The sequence below is a fragment of the Ipomoea nil genome, unplaced genomic scaffold (assembly GCF_001879475.1).
Source record: "Ipomoea nil cultivar Tokyo-kokei standard unplaced genomic scaffold, Asagao_1.1 scaffold0317, whole genome shotgun sequence".
NCBI lineage: Eukaryota > Viridiplantae > Streptophyta > Magnoliopsida > Solanales > Convolvulaceae > Ipomoea > Ipomoea nil.
This window is the reverse complement of record NW_017616745.1, coordinates 4,753,162-4,769,754: the sequence shown is the minus strand read 5'-3', so window position 1 is coordinate 4,769,754 and position 16,593 is coordinate 4,753,162. Positions and strand designations below refer to the sequence as shown.

At 32.0% G+C, this 16,593-nt stretch overlaps 2 protein-coding genes and 1 long non-coding RNA gene across 4 annotated transcripts; 2 read left to right on the top strand and 1 right to left on the bottom strand.

Annotated features, from left to right (window-relative positions):
* Window positions 1-824: 824 nt before the first annotated feature.
* On the top strand, window positions 825-14,977 carry LOC109170403. The gene is made up of 3 exons (XR_002052419.1): window positions 825-987; window positions 2,653-2,660; window positions 14,965-14,977. It is a non-coding gene; the product is annotated as an uncharacterized LOC109170403 (long non-coding RNA).
* On the top strand, window positions 8,606-9,953 carry LOC109170392. 2 transcript variants are annotated; one of them, XM_019319492.1, is made up of 2 exons: window positions 8,606-9,131; window positions 9,441-9,953. In XM_019319492.1, exons 1-2 carry the CDS (start codon window positions 8,705-8,707, stop codon window positions 9,536-9,538), a joined length of 525 nt encoding a protein of 174 aa, XP_019175037.1. In that variant the 5' UTR covers window positions 8,606-8,704; the 3' UTR covers window positions 9,539-9,953. The 2 variants fall into 2 exon arrangements, with proteins under 2 accessions (XP_019175037.1, XP_019175047.1); XM_019319502.1 differs by having other exon boundaries at window positions 8,612-9,131; window positions 9,456-9,953.
* Window positions 10,634-12,049, bottom strand: LOC109170385 (transcription factor DYT1). The gene is made up of 4 exons (XM_019319479.1): window positions 11,468-12,049; window positions 11,182-11,367; window positions 10,834-11,010; window positions 10,634-10,748 (listed from the first exon to the last, which is right to left on the bottom strand). Exons 1-4 carry the CDS (start codon window positions 11,708-11,710, stop codon window positions 10,677-10,679), a joined length of 678 nt encoding a protein of 225 aa, XP_019175024.1. The 5' UTR covers window positions 11,711-12,049; the 3' UTR covers window positions 10,634-10,676.
* Window positions 14,978-16,593: the final 1,616 nt, after the last annotated feature.

Sequence of the window (16,593 nt, the reverse complement as noted above, 5' to 3'; positions counted from 1 at the left end):
GCACATTAAGTATAAACCTCACGCACATTAATTCACCGCACATCCGCACGAGAAGCCACAAATGCACCTGATCCCTTCCATATATATATATATATATATATATATATATATATATATATATATATATATATATATATATATATATATATATATATATATAAAATTCTAGAGTAGTTAATAGAGAATAATAATTGTAACACCGAAAAGTATTTTTCTTTAGGTTAATTTAGTGGCATATGATTTGGTGGAGAGAAAGATAGGTGGACCCTACTCTCGTGCTCTGTTTCTTCATCCCACATTATTGCCAAAGAAACAAGTCTCCATGCTAGCTCGACCACCCATGAATACATTCTAACCATATCTTTTTTTTTTTTTTTTTTTTTTTTTTTTTTTTGTAAAATGCTTTAATTATATTTATATATTTTGTTAAAGTTTAGTTATGTAATATAAACTTGTTTGGTTGAATAGATTTTTTTTGGGGGAGGAGTATGATGATTATTTTGTTTTAATAATACTCTTTAACATGGGAGAGGTCACTACATGCCATCTGATAAGGTGTTTGGCAATAATACTCTTAACCTATTTTTATGTATTTTAATAAACTTCAAAATTAAAATAAATAAATAAGGAAATGGTAAAATATATAAGTAAATGATTTAAAAACAATTAACTAAGAGCTTGAACTGAGAAACGACATTGTGACCATGTTTTGTAACATAGTTAATTAGCTTATCAGCCAATTTTGGCTTATTTGATAACTATTAGCTGTTTGACTTTAATTTGTTAATCAATCAATATGAGTGTTTGATTAAGGGAAATTCTACATAAACTCCCAAATCCTACTTCATTTTTTACTCACTATGACATGACATGCCTTGATTGCTTAATTTAGTAAGGGGTCATAATGTTTATCCATTCTTTTTTTCTTCTTCCTCTAATCAAATTTGAACACAAGTGGGAGAAAAAGTTGGGAGGATGATTTTGGGAGTACATGAAGTATTTTTGTTTGATTAATTAGCTTTTTGTAACAACTTATTGCTCCAAAATGTTAAAATTCAAAAAGCTGCTCAATCAGCCTTTTGAGAAAGTTATTTTGCATGTAATCAGCTATCAACTAACAGCTAATTTACCAAACACTTTTTTACAATCAGCTAATGCTATCAACTAATCAAACCCACTAACCTAATTAGCTAACAACTATTTGCCAAACACCCCCTGTATGTTTTAAGTGTGAGAAAAATAAATGGGTTAAAATGAAAAACATAATAAAAAACAAGGGAATGTGAGAATACTAAAGAAGTTTATCTCACAATCACAATCACTTCAAATAATAATATCATTTCATAAACTTCTTTTTCTTATATTTTACAATAAATACTTAAGTACGGTATTTTCAAAAAAAAAAAAAAAAAAAAAAAAAACTTAAGTACGGTAGGTAGAGATTGATCAAATTATGTTAAATTTAGTCTATGTTCCATCACATATAGCACCTTAGTATATGCATTCCAAACATTCTTTAGAACCAACAAATTAACACACACAAAAATATGAAAGGAAAATGAAATTGTTCTAAACTTTAAATAAAATAAAGGAAAATAAATAGAAAAATAGAAGCTCTATATTTTACTACTTTTATAGTTAAAATATAATCTAGCTGATTTAGTCAAACAATAAGGTGATCTAAACCCTTGTCCCAAAAATTTTTTAAAAAATAATCAATGATATTAGTTCCAAGAGCTAGAAGCCAAGCAAAAGTAAAACTACTCTTTATCTAATAAATAATGTTGCATGCTAATAATTTATTATGTCTTATAACTACAAATATATTTTTGTATTTAATGAGATGAAAAAGTGAAATTCAAACCTATATTTACTATTTAGTAATCGAAAAGTGGTCAAATTTATTACAAAATTATATATGAATTCAATTGAACCGTAAAAATATTGAGATTGACTAATCATATTCATGCTGAGTAGGACCTTAAAGGATGACAAAGCACTCCTACATAAGTTTTAAGGTAGATGTATTCTTACCGTTGAAATCTGAATCATCTGATTAAACGAAAGTGACCCACCCCATACATCTTATCAACAACACCCTTGGGTATAAAGAATTATTGGAAGAAAGATTTATTAATTAAATTAAGGAATTGTGAGTATTCAAATCTCACTAAAATATATTGTGTCACCTTGTATGACTGTACTAGTGCCACCAAGTACCTCTAATGGAAAGTGGATGAGGCTCATTAATTAAGCAATTACATCTTTCTCTAATCACGTATATACATTATTAATTACTTTTCTCAAACCAATAATAGAAGTTTATAGAAGTCGTTTAGGTGAAACCATTCCCTCTTTACAAATAATAATAAATAAAACAAAACTTTATTCTATAGTTTACTAACTTCCACGACTCGAATGTCTGCTGCTATTTAATTCACAAAAGTTGTTTGAGTAAAATATAAGGTTGATATAAAACATAATTTTGGGTGTGTGTGTGTGTGTTTTTTTTTTGGTTAGGGAAGATTAGGTTCCAATCAATAATACTACTAGCTTATGTAGGCGATTTGTTGGCATGATTACACTACAATTTCAACTAACCCTTAGTACAACAACATATATATATATATATATATATATGGAAGGGATCAGGTGCATTTGTGGCTTCCCGTGCGGTTGTGCGGTGGATTAATATGCGTGAGGTTTATACTTAATGTGCGTCATGTTAATATGCGTGAGATTTGTACTTAATGTGCCTGAGTATTGTGTTTAATGTGCGTGAAATTTGTGCCTAATGTGCGTGAGTATTTCAGAATTACGAGCCCAGAAGGAATTAGAACAGAAACTCACGCACATTAACGCCCAAACTTCCTGTTACTTCTTCCTTCAATTTGGCCATGGATTCTGGATTATCCGCTACCTTCAGTGCAGTTGAATGTTTATATAGATGACGCACGCACAGTAAAATTTGCACAGCAGCTAAGTGTGGATTTCTGTTGTATTATTCCCATAATTCTTAACCACCATAGCTCGCCTCTGCATCATCATCAGCAAGGAGGGGGCAATGGCTACTGGGGATGGGGAAGAAGCTAACATCAATATTTTCTGCTGCATTTTACACATTCACGCACATTAAGTACAAATTTCGGGCACATTAAGCACAACACTCACGCACATTGAGTACAAATCTCACGCACATTAATCCATCGCACATCGGGTATAGCTTCCCGTGCGGTTGTGCGGTTAAATCTGAGCAGTTGATCAAATTTAGATCAACGACTCAAATCAATGAAAATTATAAAAAAAAAAAAAAAAAAAAACAAAAACAAAAAAAAACGCTTGCCAAAGCCAAGTGTGCGAATACCAGGAAGGCGAGAAGGAGACTCATTCAACTCATCAACTCTATACTTTGAATTTGGATTTCTCCTTTTATCTTGCTTAGGAGTAGCGCAGCTTTGCTGGAGGGTTTTGCCAAAGCCCAGGGCAAGTCGGAGGCTTGGTGCACCTTAAGTGTTAGATCTTAATCACAAACTCACGCACTTTAAGTACAAAACCCACACACATTAAGCACAACCTCACGCACATTAAGTACAAAACCCACGCACTTTAAATATTAACTCACAGACTTTAAGTTTCAACAACCAAGTACAAAACTCACGCACATTAAGTACAAAACTCACGCACATTAAGCACAAACATCACGCACATTAAGCACAAAACTCACGCACTTTAAGTATTCACTCACAGACTTTAACTTTTAACAACTATTCACGTTAAGCACATCCCCACGCACATTAAGCACAAACCTCACGCACATTAAGCACAAAACACACACACATTAAGCACAAAACTCACGCACATTAATCACAGATCCGCTCACCTTAATTTTGACCTAGATGCAAAAATTACAAAATTGCCATCGCGTTTTTTTTTAAACTTTGATAATCCTGGACGTTGATTAAAGCGAGATGGATGGCTCAGATTAAACCGCACAACCGCACCTGAAGCCCTCACCCGCACGAGAACCTATATATATATATATATATATATATATATATATATATATATATATATATATATATATATATATATATCCTCATACAACATCAGAGTATCAACGGTGAGACTAATTCAAATTCTCCTTGAATTATTGCGTTCATAGAGTTTGATTTTTTACTTTAAAAAAGACCTGATCAAGAATCTTTTAATATATTGTCCCTAAAAAAATTTGTTTAATTTTTGTCTATCTAATTACTATATATATATATATATATATATATATATATATATATATATATTTGGGATCATTTTTGTATATTTGATTACAATATTTAAAAAAAATAATAATAAAATTGACGACCAATATAATCAGATGACTAAAAAGGAAATAAATCCTTAAACAAAATTATCAATTCTTTTAACTTTATCATGTACAACCTTGTTATCAATGACGATTGTTGAGATGATATGACTTGACAAACAACCTTACATTTTACTAAATAATTAAGGTGCAACCGTATCATCGATAGTAATTAGTTAAAGATATTTGATATTTTCTTGTTAAAAACATTTATTTAAGAATATTCTCATAGCTTACTACAATAGAGCAAATACATATATAATCGATCATATAACTTAAATCATCCATTAACATGTAATCAATTGTTATCAACTTATCACCAAAAAAAAAAAAAAAAAAAAAAAAAAAGTAGGGTTTGTAGGGTGATGATCATAGCTGCAATGGGGAAGTTGGGAAAGTAGTGGGCCGGCTAAGAAGAGGATTAAAGATGACACCCAACAAGGCCTACAACATCCTTGGACGTAGGTTACAGCCCATAATAAAAATTGTTTTCTTAAAGCCACCAAGCCTACAACCACATTAAAATGACCAAATGGTCGGCGGCTCCACCCTCCACTTCCTCTTGCCAATTCCTAATAATTTGGGATCTTATACAAAGTCTTGGATAACGTAGCTTAGCTACATTAGTCATTTGTTTATCAATATATTTATTCTTCCCAAGCTTAAGCGTGATGAAACTGCATGTTATGCTAAAAGTTTAATCTTGAACTTGATGAATTAACACCGCAATGATTACATTTATAAATCCCAAAGGCGATGAATATTTAGTTCAAATATAGAGATATTATTTTTTTTAATTAACTTTAGGACAATTCCAACCAATTTAGTCCGATAGTTTGATTATCACAAGATTTTAAGTTTGATTTTTCATGAAAGCTGCATATTGATCTTTTGATATATTTGAGTCAATCAACTATCAGCAACCAAGACTGGTTTATCTTATTATAGTCTTTTGCCAGTTAGATTCACAAGATAAGTCTGATTTATTTTATGGTAAACCACAACGTCATATCTCGAATTGAGCAGGGGCTGAACTCGACCAACTCAGTCGGAATTCTAGGTGGGTGGAAGCCGGGCTTATTGAGTAGAATTAACACATGAAATAATATAATGTATAGGATTAAAAGGGAAAGAAAGAAAGGAAAACCTGCAGGTACATTAATGGTGGTGGAAAGAGGGGTCAAGCTTAAGACAAAGCACAAGACAATGCAATCACTGCATGTACCAAAAATCTTTAGAGGGGGGCCTAAAAAGTCTTAAAGATAACAAAAGCGATTGTCCAAAACATGATTATATATAATTTTATAAATTATATTTTTGTAGTTAATTAAGATTTCCCATTTACCAGCCTGGGCACAAAAGTTATTCTTTAAGTGCAATTTTTATATATTCCTTGCCCTTCTTTTGTCCTAATGCCCGTGATTTCGGGCCTAATCTCATCATCACCCTTCAAACACTAACCACCAAAATAATTATATTTTATGAAATCCCCTCTTCAAGCTAGCTTCTGACTGGTATTTCTTATGGTGGATATATATGTGGACTTATGGCCCTATGAATTGAAAAAATAGTTGTGCTGAGCAGACTTTAGGAGGCACTTTAAGTCTGTACCATATTTAGAGTGCACGGTCACTCACGCCAACCAAGCTGATTATGTTTAATATGAATATTATTTATTATGTATAATGAATATCGAGACATTTGTAATACAACTATATATGAACATAATAAGTTAATAGACATGTAAAAATGTCTGCATCCCTGCAATACTCTCTGATTTTTAAACGTGGTCTCTATTGCCATATTATCGCATTTACTACTACCGATCAAAACATGAGTTTATCAAACGAAGACGAGAATTATATATATGTGTTTGAGAGAGATACTTAATTGTTTCTTTGTCATTCTTATTTGATATGTAATTAGAAGAATACTATAAAATGCAATATATAAATTAATAAGGATTGAAACCTCGTAGTTTCCGTCCATAAGGAACAACAAACAGTACACAAATGCAGGTGTTGCAGATGATTCTGAGGTAGGGTTTCAACTTTCTGAAATGATGATTCTGTCACTGCTTTTTACCATGCAAATTAAAATATATATGTATATTATTGCATATAACCAAACCTTTATGTCTAAGCCAATTGTCCAGTGCTGGGTACACTTCACTCAGTTTTACCCTTCTCATTTGTCCCCACTCACTCCATTTATATCCCCCCCATCATCACTTTCTTTTAATTTTGACTTCAAATTCAGTATTTTACTCTAATCAGTAATATATATATATTGTATTTACTTTACTTTTTTTTTTTTTTTTTTTTTTTACTTCATCTTATAGATGTAATAAATCTGATTATATTCATTCAGAAAGAAATAAATTGTATTTTTTTTTTGTCTCATTTTATGTATCTAATTTGGTTATTAATGAAATTTGATTGGAGTTATTTATAATTCAATTTTGTAGGGTATACCATTTACTTATTTAGAAACTAAATTAATTGTATTATTAAAAACATAAAATAAATTAAAAAATATTAATAAAATAAACAAAAAAAAAAAAAGTTGAATTGACTAATGAATAGTAAACAAAGACAAATAAAATAGACAAAGTGAGTAGTTTTTTTTTTTTTTTTCATTTTTTCTACAATAAAATAAAAACATGTGACAAAAATTTTAGCCTTAAAACATGCTTATTATTCGTCTTGGTTTATTTTATTTTATTTTATTAGATTTTTGTTTGTAGATCGTGGTGTCCTTGCCTGCACAATAAGACTAACTATGTTTGTGATGTCTGCCGAGTACAAAGCATTCTTGGACTTTAAAATATATAGTTGCATTCACTCATGTATTTTAAGGTAATTGTACTCTTGAGAACTCAAGAATTCTGGTTAAACTGAAAGAGACTCGCGTCATCTCATATTCTCTTACCCCATGAATATTTTTAATTAGATCTTAATTAATGCCTTCATTTCCAACCATTTTCTTGAAAAATAAATAAAGATTATTTTGGCATTTCATAAATATAATAATATTTTATTTTCAACTTCATATTCTTCTTGTTTTATTTTATTTTATCACATCTCCTCTCTCCTACAAATTTGTTAAACCAATCATATTAAATTTATTCTTATATATTAAACTTCATAGGTATTTAGTTATTTACTATCAACCTTATTCATACCTTTTATTAAAATGTTTATTTCTAAATATGAAAATTCTGTAATTTAGTTATATCAATTGAATTGAGACATGCAATAAGAAGAAAAATGTGACAAAAATACCTCTTAATGTAACCCTACCATGTGTCGTAATGTCATCCGAGTAATACTACACTAGTTTGCTTCTCGTGATATGCGTTAATTAACTTGAAAAAGAGTACCTAGTACGTACAAACTATGTTTCTTTTCTTTTTCTAATAACATCATGGTCAGGGCCGGTCCTATCAATTTATAGGCCCGGGGCGAAGTAAAAACAATGGCCCTTAATATATATATATATATATAGTTAATTAAAAAGATTTTGTTAATTGAAAATAATTCAAGGATAACTTTGAATTTTTGTCGACATATAATTTTTGTAAGACTTTATTTTAAAAAAATTCAGTTAAGACTAATTATAGAGTAGTGCTCATTCAAACTTTGGGCCTCTATATGAAATTTAATTATAAATTAATTTAATATTCTCTAATATATACTGAGTATCTATTAATTAAATTATTATATTAAATGATTGTAATGGTTAAGTTGATGTAATGTTAAATAATAATTTTGAAGTTGTGGGTTCAAATCTCTGCTTATGCACGAAAAAAATTTTCTCTTAACTTTATCAAAAAATAAAAATCCAAGTTAGGGGCCCCTTTCAACATTGGGCCCTGGGCGGGTGCCCATTTGCCCGCCCCTCTGGGCCGGCCCTGATCATGGTATATTTTATCAAAATATTAATGTGACGCGTTTTTATTATTCTATTCAAAAAAGGCTCTTAATTTTTTTTAAACTTTTGTTTTTGTTTTTGTTTGTATCAATTTAGCCAAATCTTTGAGGGGTTTGGAATATAATGGGCTTAAAAAAAATTAAAACAAAAGAGTTAGTAAGCGTTATTATGGTAGATAAACAACACAAGAAACATCATCGATGAAGACAAAATCTTGAAACATAAACAAGAAGGGAGTGGTGGTTGGGTGGGGGGTTTATTTTGTTTGTGAAACAGACACACTTACATACATTATACATACACTTAATCAAAAGCCAAAGGGCCCAACATTTCACGCCATAAACCCCCTTAAAATCCTCCTTTCTTCCACTTTCCCTTTGAACCGTTCACCTCCCACAACCGCCCATATCCATGGCCACCACCTTCACACATGCACTCCTTCTCCTCCTCCTCCACCTCTCCTCCGCCGCCGCCGCCGCCTCCAACATCCACGACCTCCTCAAGAGCCGCGGCCTCCCCGCCGGCCTCTTCCCCAAGAACGTCGTCAAATCCTACGACCTCGACGACTACGGCCACCTCCAAGTCTACCTGGAAACCCCCTGCGTCGCCAAATTCGAGACCCGCGTCTTCTTCGACAGCGTCGTCCGCGCCAACCTCAGCTACGGCGGCCTCATCGGCGTCCAGGGCCTCTCCCAGGAAGAGCTCTTCTTGTGGCTCCCCGTCAAGGACATCATCGTCTACGATCCATCTTCCGGTCTCATCCTCTTCGACATTGGCCTCGCTCACAAACAGCTCTCCCTTTCCCTCTTTGAAGACCCTCCTGTTTGTAGCCCTCAAGGTAACATTTTTTCCTCAAATTATGCTCCAAGATCCAATCTTTATCATTGCTTCATCAACAAGAAACAGACACTGCTGGAAATTATAGAATTTTCGACCACCTAAAAGTGATTTTAAATCAAGTCGAAAGCAAAAAGTGGTCGGAAATAGCAACAAAGGTTTTGTCGGATACCAAAAGTGGTCGGAACAGGACTTTTGACTTATTTTAAGATCACTTTTAGGTGGTCGGAAATTCCATAATTTCCAGCGGTGAAATATTTTATATCATCTGTATTATATTGCCTGATCTGATTGATAATTTGATACTCAGAAAATCAAAATGCAGGGGTTTTGATGGAGAAAGGTGGGAGGGAGGAGACTGGATTTCAGGTTGAAAGATTCAAAAGCTTTTCCTTTTCTGGAGCCTAATGTGATATGATGATGATGAACTGCAAACTCTGATCTGGTGATCTGAGTTCTTTTGTTTGTGTTGTGTGGGGCTGAAGCTGAAGCTTGAAAGAAAGAGAAAGTGGAGTGAGATTCTGATTTTAGGTTCTTAGGTTTGTAAAAAAAAAAATATTATGGAAATCTACTGACTAGAAAAAAAAAAAGTTTTGGAGAAGAAACAAAAAAAAAAAAAAAAAAAAAAAAAAAAAAAAAAAAAAACAGTTTTGAAAATTTTTCATCAAATGCTTTTTTGCTTATTGGGTACTGATGTTTGAGGATGGCTACCACCACAATATCTGGTGTCTCCTTAATAAGAAAGTGCACATCTTTATTCCATTTCTTTTATAAGTTGGAAGTCCGGAAACTATAATCAAGACAAATTCACAACATGTTATTATTTATTATACCATAATATTGTTATGCAACTTTGTTCCCAAATCGCGAAAATAACAAAGGGTACTAGGAAATCCAAACCCAGAAACCTCGTTTCAGAAACGTGAGTTATAGTCGATCAGGCCGGTGAACCTCAAGTGTCAAGAATGGTGGGTTTTGTCACCTCTACTCATATTATTCACAAGCCATTCATGCCAAGATTTCTTTTGGGTGCAGCTTAGGGAACAGTGTTAGGTATGTTGGTTTTGAGACCAAACACAAAACAGGAGAGCAATCAATGGGATTTCATTTTTTCTATGAATTTGCATGTCCAATGTTAGTAACAATAGGTGGGGCCCCTTTATGTTACTTTCAAACTTTATGCAGACCAGGAGACTGTAGATTCATGTGCCTTTTATCAAATCTGAACTGTTCTGTAAGAATTCCTCCTCCTGATTGGCTAGCAGCAGCTGGCTTTGGGTCCCACCATTTTGGTAGACTATGTTGATTGAGGATAGGATCTTTCTTGTAGTGGGGAGAATTCACAAGCAAGATCTTAATTATAAATAATAATAATAATAATAATAATGATTATGTAGTAGTAATAATAACTACATACAGATCTGGTCTGAAAGACTGTAACTTGTAGGATTGATAACCTTAATTATCTCAAACTTGTTTAAGAAAAAAGCAAAGATCCTACTATGACAGTGATGTTTGTTCTTGTTTAAGGAAAAAATCCTAATCCTTATATGTTCTTGATAATCTCCTGCAAGAACTGTTGAGCTTGATGAGCCTCCGCTGCTCCACTCTGATTTAACTGCAACCCACCAAAAAAAAACATAACTTTGTGGAAAAAAAAAAACATCTTAGGACACATGATAACATTTGGTGTGATTTTGTACCTCAAGAGTTGAGGTGACAAGAAGGGCACCTTTGGAGGTGGTGGCAGAGGTATCATAGAGATGAACTCCAAGAACATTCATGGCTTCCATTAGTTTCGTAAAGGCGCCTTTTCGGTTCTGGCAGATTACCTTGATCCACAGCTTGTTTTGGTCAATTTGAGCCACCTGAACCTCTGCCTGTTCACAACAATATTCAATATAATGGGGTGCAGACATTTGTTGAGCATATAGCCATTAATGTGCAATCCAATTATCAGCTTAGGCTTTTAGTTGAGATGAAACACATGCTTCAATTGACATGAATCCATGATTCGTCGATCGAAATTGAAAACAAAACGTTTAATTTACCTCAATCCCAAATTTCTTCATGTCTTCTGCAGCAGAATCAGTGTTATGATCTCCAGTAATCTGGGCTTTCCCTTCCACTCCAGAAGTGGCCTCCATTTCCAAAAGCTGGTTGCTCAGCTCCTTCACATTGTTCTGCAGCTCCTCAATGTAGCTAATCGCATCCGTGATAATCGTTTCTTTAGTCATCTGCAAATCAAGAAACATAACACACAACATTACAATTCACTTCAACAGGAAAAGACAAAATCTTGAAACATAGATTCTAGGATAATTAGTGGGATCTTGCATTGGTTATGTTTGGGACTAATGAGCGGAGCTCCAGGAGCCTCTGGCTGAGCTTCTCACGACGCCGCCTCTCGGCCTGGAGATTCTTCGACTTAAACTCTCTGCAGTCATCCTGAACCTCCACAACACATTTCTTCTTCCTCTCCATTCTCCCTCCTCCTCCCTTCCTCTCACTCTCTTCTGTGCTGCACAAATCCACAAACGCTTCGACGGGGAACTCTCTTTTCAGGGTATCAGCTATCATGTTTAGTTTTGGAAGATATTGGCACTGGAAATGGAGCTCAAAGTGCAGGGGTCTAATTCAGGTTGTTTAGTTTATGTAAGTGTGCCTCACAGCATACACATGCATTTCTCTTCTTCTGGGGAATGAAGGGATTGGGAGGTGAGAATCTTTTAGTTGCAGTTTGTTGGGCATTCTAGCTTCCATTCAAATCAATGTTTTTGGTGTTTTCAGAGAGAGAGAGAGAGGGAGAGAGAGAAACCATGTTCAATTCATTCTAGCATGAATGTGTGTGTTCATCGTGAGGAAGACCACATTGTACAGAAATGAATGAATTTTTTTTTCCAAGAAAGAAAATAAAATTTTCACTTTGCCCCATTTTGAGACAATTATAACATTTTGGGGAACTTTTAGGGTTCATCCATACCTGTGTTTGTACTAAGTACAACCATATACGCTTATTTAGATTGTAACAGGTACTGTCAACACTTGTCTTTACTATAATATTGTGTACAACCGGACATATCATATATGATACAAAGACACCCATGTCAATCACCTTAGAAATTTCATAAAATTGTACATTATTGGACGCTATAAATTAGTTTGTATATAATTAGAAAAATGACTTTGATCGATCTTCTCTGAATTATAGAGTGTTAAGTTTTTCGTCCCTGAATTAACTTTTTTCATCTCTCAATTGTCTGCAATGTTATTTTTTAACTCAACTCTAACAAAACTCAAAAACGACAGAAAGTAATTCACACACAGTTAAATGACGAAAATTACTGACAAATAATAATTGGAGGACGAAAATTTTAATTTCTCTATAATAATTCAGGTACAAAATGTATTAATTTTGTTATACAGTTTGAATCTGTTAATTAAACCAAACACATAACTTATGTTTTTCTTTTAGTTGTGTAACAAACTGTTATGTTGGTTGTTGTGTTTCTGTTTTTTGTTAACATGTGATGTTGAGGCCATGAGTTATTGAGTGTACAAAAAGGGAAGCCTGAAATATTCTGTCCAATATTTGTTGTTTCTGACAGGAATGGTCTCTTCAGATCAAAGTACATATTTTTTTTTTTTAATTTTGTTAAGTACCCAAATAGTACATATTGTTTACTAGTGAATATGGCAGCATAGTACAATTTACAATCATTGAAATCTTCAAAATTTTTTCAGGTCTGATCACAAGTTTTTCCAATCAAAATACATTATAATTTCATACACTAAAACTAATCATTTTCATTTCGATTCGAAACCTCTAATTAAACTAAAAAAGACTCACATTATCCTTAAATTTTTTTTTTTTTTGGCTTAACTACCGATTTCTACAATTAAGATACATTAAGATCACACACATAAAAACTAATCTTGTTTTTGCTTGCTCAAGATTTTTGGTTAAATTGGAAGGGACATGTCATTTCATCCATGCCTAATGGATATTCATATTCAATTTTAACTGTGAAAAATATTATTTGTACACTTTAATTTTTAGGTAATTAATTTGATTTTGTCAAGTCTTCATTGTAAGTATTGTATGATATATTGGTCTTATTTTAGGATATAGATAAGGTCAAATAAATTTTGTCTAAAGATTTAAAAATTGAAATGTAGAAATAGTTTTTTTTTTAAAGAAAAATTTTATAATGTCGAGTATTTTTCAAAGTTATATGGAGGGGAATGTAATTTTGCAAAGTACAAAATACACTTCAAAGCATAAAGTACATTGTAATTTTTATTTTTGTTAACCATGCAGAATGAAAACTTTACAATTACATTAGCGGTTTGCATATTAATTGTCTTAAATTGTTGGACACTTAGAATTTCTTTATTATTTTTTAATGATATAGGTATAAACCCCATGTGGAAGTTTTCTAATTAAATATAAATTATATAATCTGCTAAAAACAGATATTATAAGTTCTAGAAAATGTTCAATAGTATCTAACTAATTTATGGGCAAATACATTCAAAAAAAAAAAAAAATTTATGGGCAAATAAATAGGGACATTTTTTTTAAACCACCTCTACTCCCATGAAGGTTAGGTGATACTACCGCTCAGCAAATTATGCTATGGACCCGGGTTCAAGGTGGACTCGGATCCAAAACGCACATCTAGAGTTAATGATGTTTTTTGTGAATATAAATTTCAAAAATTGTGAATATAAATTCAAAAATTATGTTATACTGTTGAATATAGAGTTCTTTAACTGTGAATATAGAGTTCTTCAATTGTTAATATAGAGTTCAATAATTATGAATATAGAGGAACGAATTCTAAAGACAAATGGTAAGGAAAGAAGCAAATTTTTTTTTTTGGTAATTCAGACGGCGTCGATTTGAAGCAAAATGACGCCGTTTTGGACCCGAGTCCACCTTGCAATGTGGACACAGGTCCATGGCATAACAATTGCTACCACTCATATGCATCCCGGCCAAATTCTACATTCATCTAGTGCTCATTGTAACATTTGTGTCACTTTGTTACACGTTTTCGAAATATGCTACATCATTTTAGACCTTTCTTATATAACTAGTTTTTTACGTGCATTGCGCGATTGGGATAATGCTCAATGTTTTTTTTTTTTTAAATAAGTACTTTAAAGTATATTAAGGCAATATTATATTGAAATTGTTTATGTATAAATAATTGAAGGTTGAATTTGCGTATTTAAATAGGTAATTCTTCTCCCAAAGGTTGAGTCCCCTACCCCAAGGGCCCCCCACACTCTGACCCACAGAGCATTGTAGGAAGTTGTAAATCACGGTGACTCAATGGTTTAGCAGACAAGACCAAATGCCCGTGCGAACAAGGAATCTGCCCACTTTGGACATAATTCCCGCACTGCCGCCGCCGAGGTTCAAACTTTGGTCTCTTCTCTCAAATACTGCCCACTAAACCATTGAGCTAAGCCCGTGCGGGTTAAATAGGTAATTCTAAGTTTACAAATGCAAGATAATATAGTCAAGATTGATTATAATTGTCAATAAAATAATTGTATAGGTATGGTTGAAACCAAATACGGGACATAAGGGATAACAAATAAAAATTAGGGCATAAAATATTAAATATATACTAATATTGTTTGAGGGGATTTCGACATTAGGATTTGTGGTTAAGTTCTATTAAGACTTTAATATTAGAATTAGATTAATGGTGTAATTATAATTCTATATTAGACGTTAATATTAGAATTAGACTAACGGTGAATTAACGGTATTTAACGGAAAAGTTAAATGGATAATCATATAATTAAGGATAAATTAGAAAAATTTTAAAAAAAATTAAAACCTGAACAATTTGAATCATTCATTTGATTTAATAATTGGCGGTCATTTTTTCTACCCAATGTTAATAATTAAATAAATTCGTTGCTCAAATTCGCTAATATAATCCGCTAACTGCTGATTGTCAAACAAGGACATTGCAGGGTAGTTCTCACTTCAATTTGTTGTGTGATTTGAATACTCTCTTTGTCACAAATCTCTCAAGTAGTTAATATTGTTGGCTTTATTAATTTTTTTTTTTTTAATTTTTTCATGGTATTAATAAAATACTTGGTAAATAAATATATAACATTATTTTGTATTATAACTTTGATATTTAATTAGAAAAATAGTGCACAAAAAAGATAATAGACAATGTAGTGAATATAATCAATTGATGAATTTGAATGTAAAAATTTTTACATTTGAGAAAAATAAAGACAATATAACTAATGAAAATATTTCTCTTAATTAATTTATTGATAATGAATAATTTTTTTTCACTGAATTAAGATATTGTAAGGACAATGTAGCGAATATAATCAATTAATAAATTTGAATATAAAGAATTTTTATATTGTAGAAAAATAAAGACAATATAACTAATACAATTATTTCTCTTAATTTATTGATAATGAATAATTTTTTTTTGAATAAAGGCATTGTGGACACATAATTCTAAATTAAAGAAATGCATATCTATAATTTTTTTTTATTATTGAAATCACTGAGTAAGTTAACGGTGAACTAACGGCAATTCTTAAAATTTTAACGAAATTAGTAACGGTGTGTGGGTATTTTAGAAAATTTTAGTGTAAAATTTAAATCTTATCAATCTTTTAATCAATCTGCCGTCATTTTTTCTACCCATTATAAGCATAACTCTCTTGGGCTCTTATTAGTATAGTAGATAGTAGATTTGTAAAATCTTTCGAAAAACTTGTACATAACACTAGTAATGTAGAGATGCATATAAATATTCTAGAACATTTTAGAATCCTTAGGTTTGTATAGAATTTTAGGGAGGGTTCTAGACTCTAGATATAGATTTATTTATAGTCATAGGATCAAGTAAATCGAGGGTTCTAGACTCTAGATATAGATTTATTTATAGTCATAGGATCAAGTAAATCTCCACCGTGCATTAAAGAGGTGGAATAGCTATAAGTACCCTTCAAGGGGACTCATTTGTAATGATCCAAACAATCAATTCAACATCACACTTAGCACAATTACAACAAATTCACAATCCTAACCCTAATATTTAGCTACTCATGTTCTTGGATTGCAAACACATGAAATTGAAGACATGCATTATAAGAGAAAAATGGAAATAAGAAATTGAAATGAAAGATGTTACCAATATGCAATCCAAGATAAATTACAATCAACAATTCAACACCACTAAAGTATAATTATAATTCAACTACGATTTCTGGACAATATACACTCAAATGTTCTTGGATTGCAAACACATGAAATTGAAGACATGCATTATAAGAGAAAAATGGAAATAAGAAATTGAAATGAAAGATGTTACCAATCTGCAATCCAAGATAAATTACAATCAACAATTCAACACCACAACAATTCAACACCACTAAAGTATAATTATAATTCAACTACGATT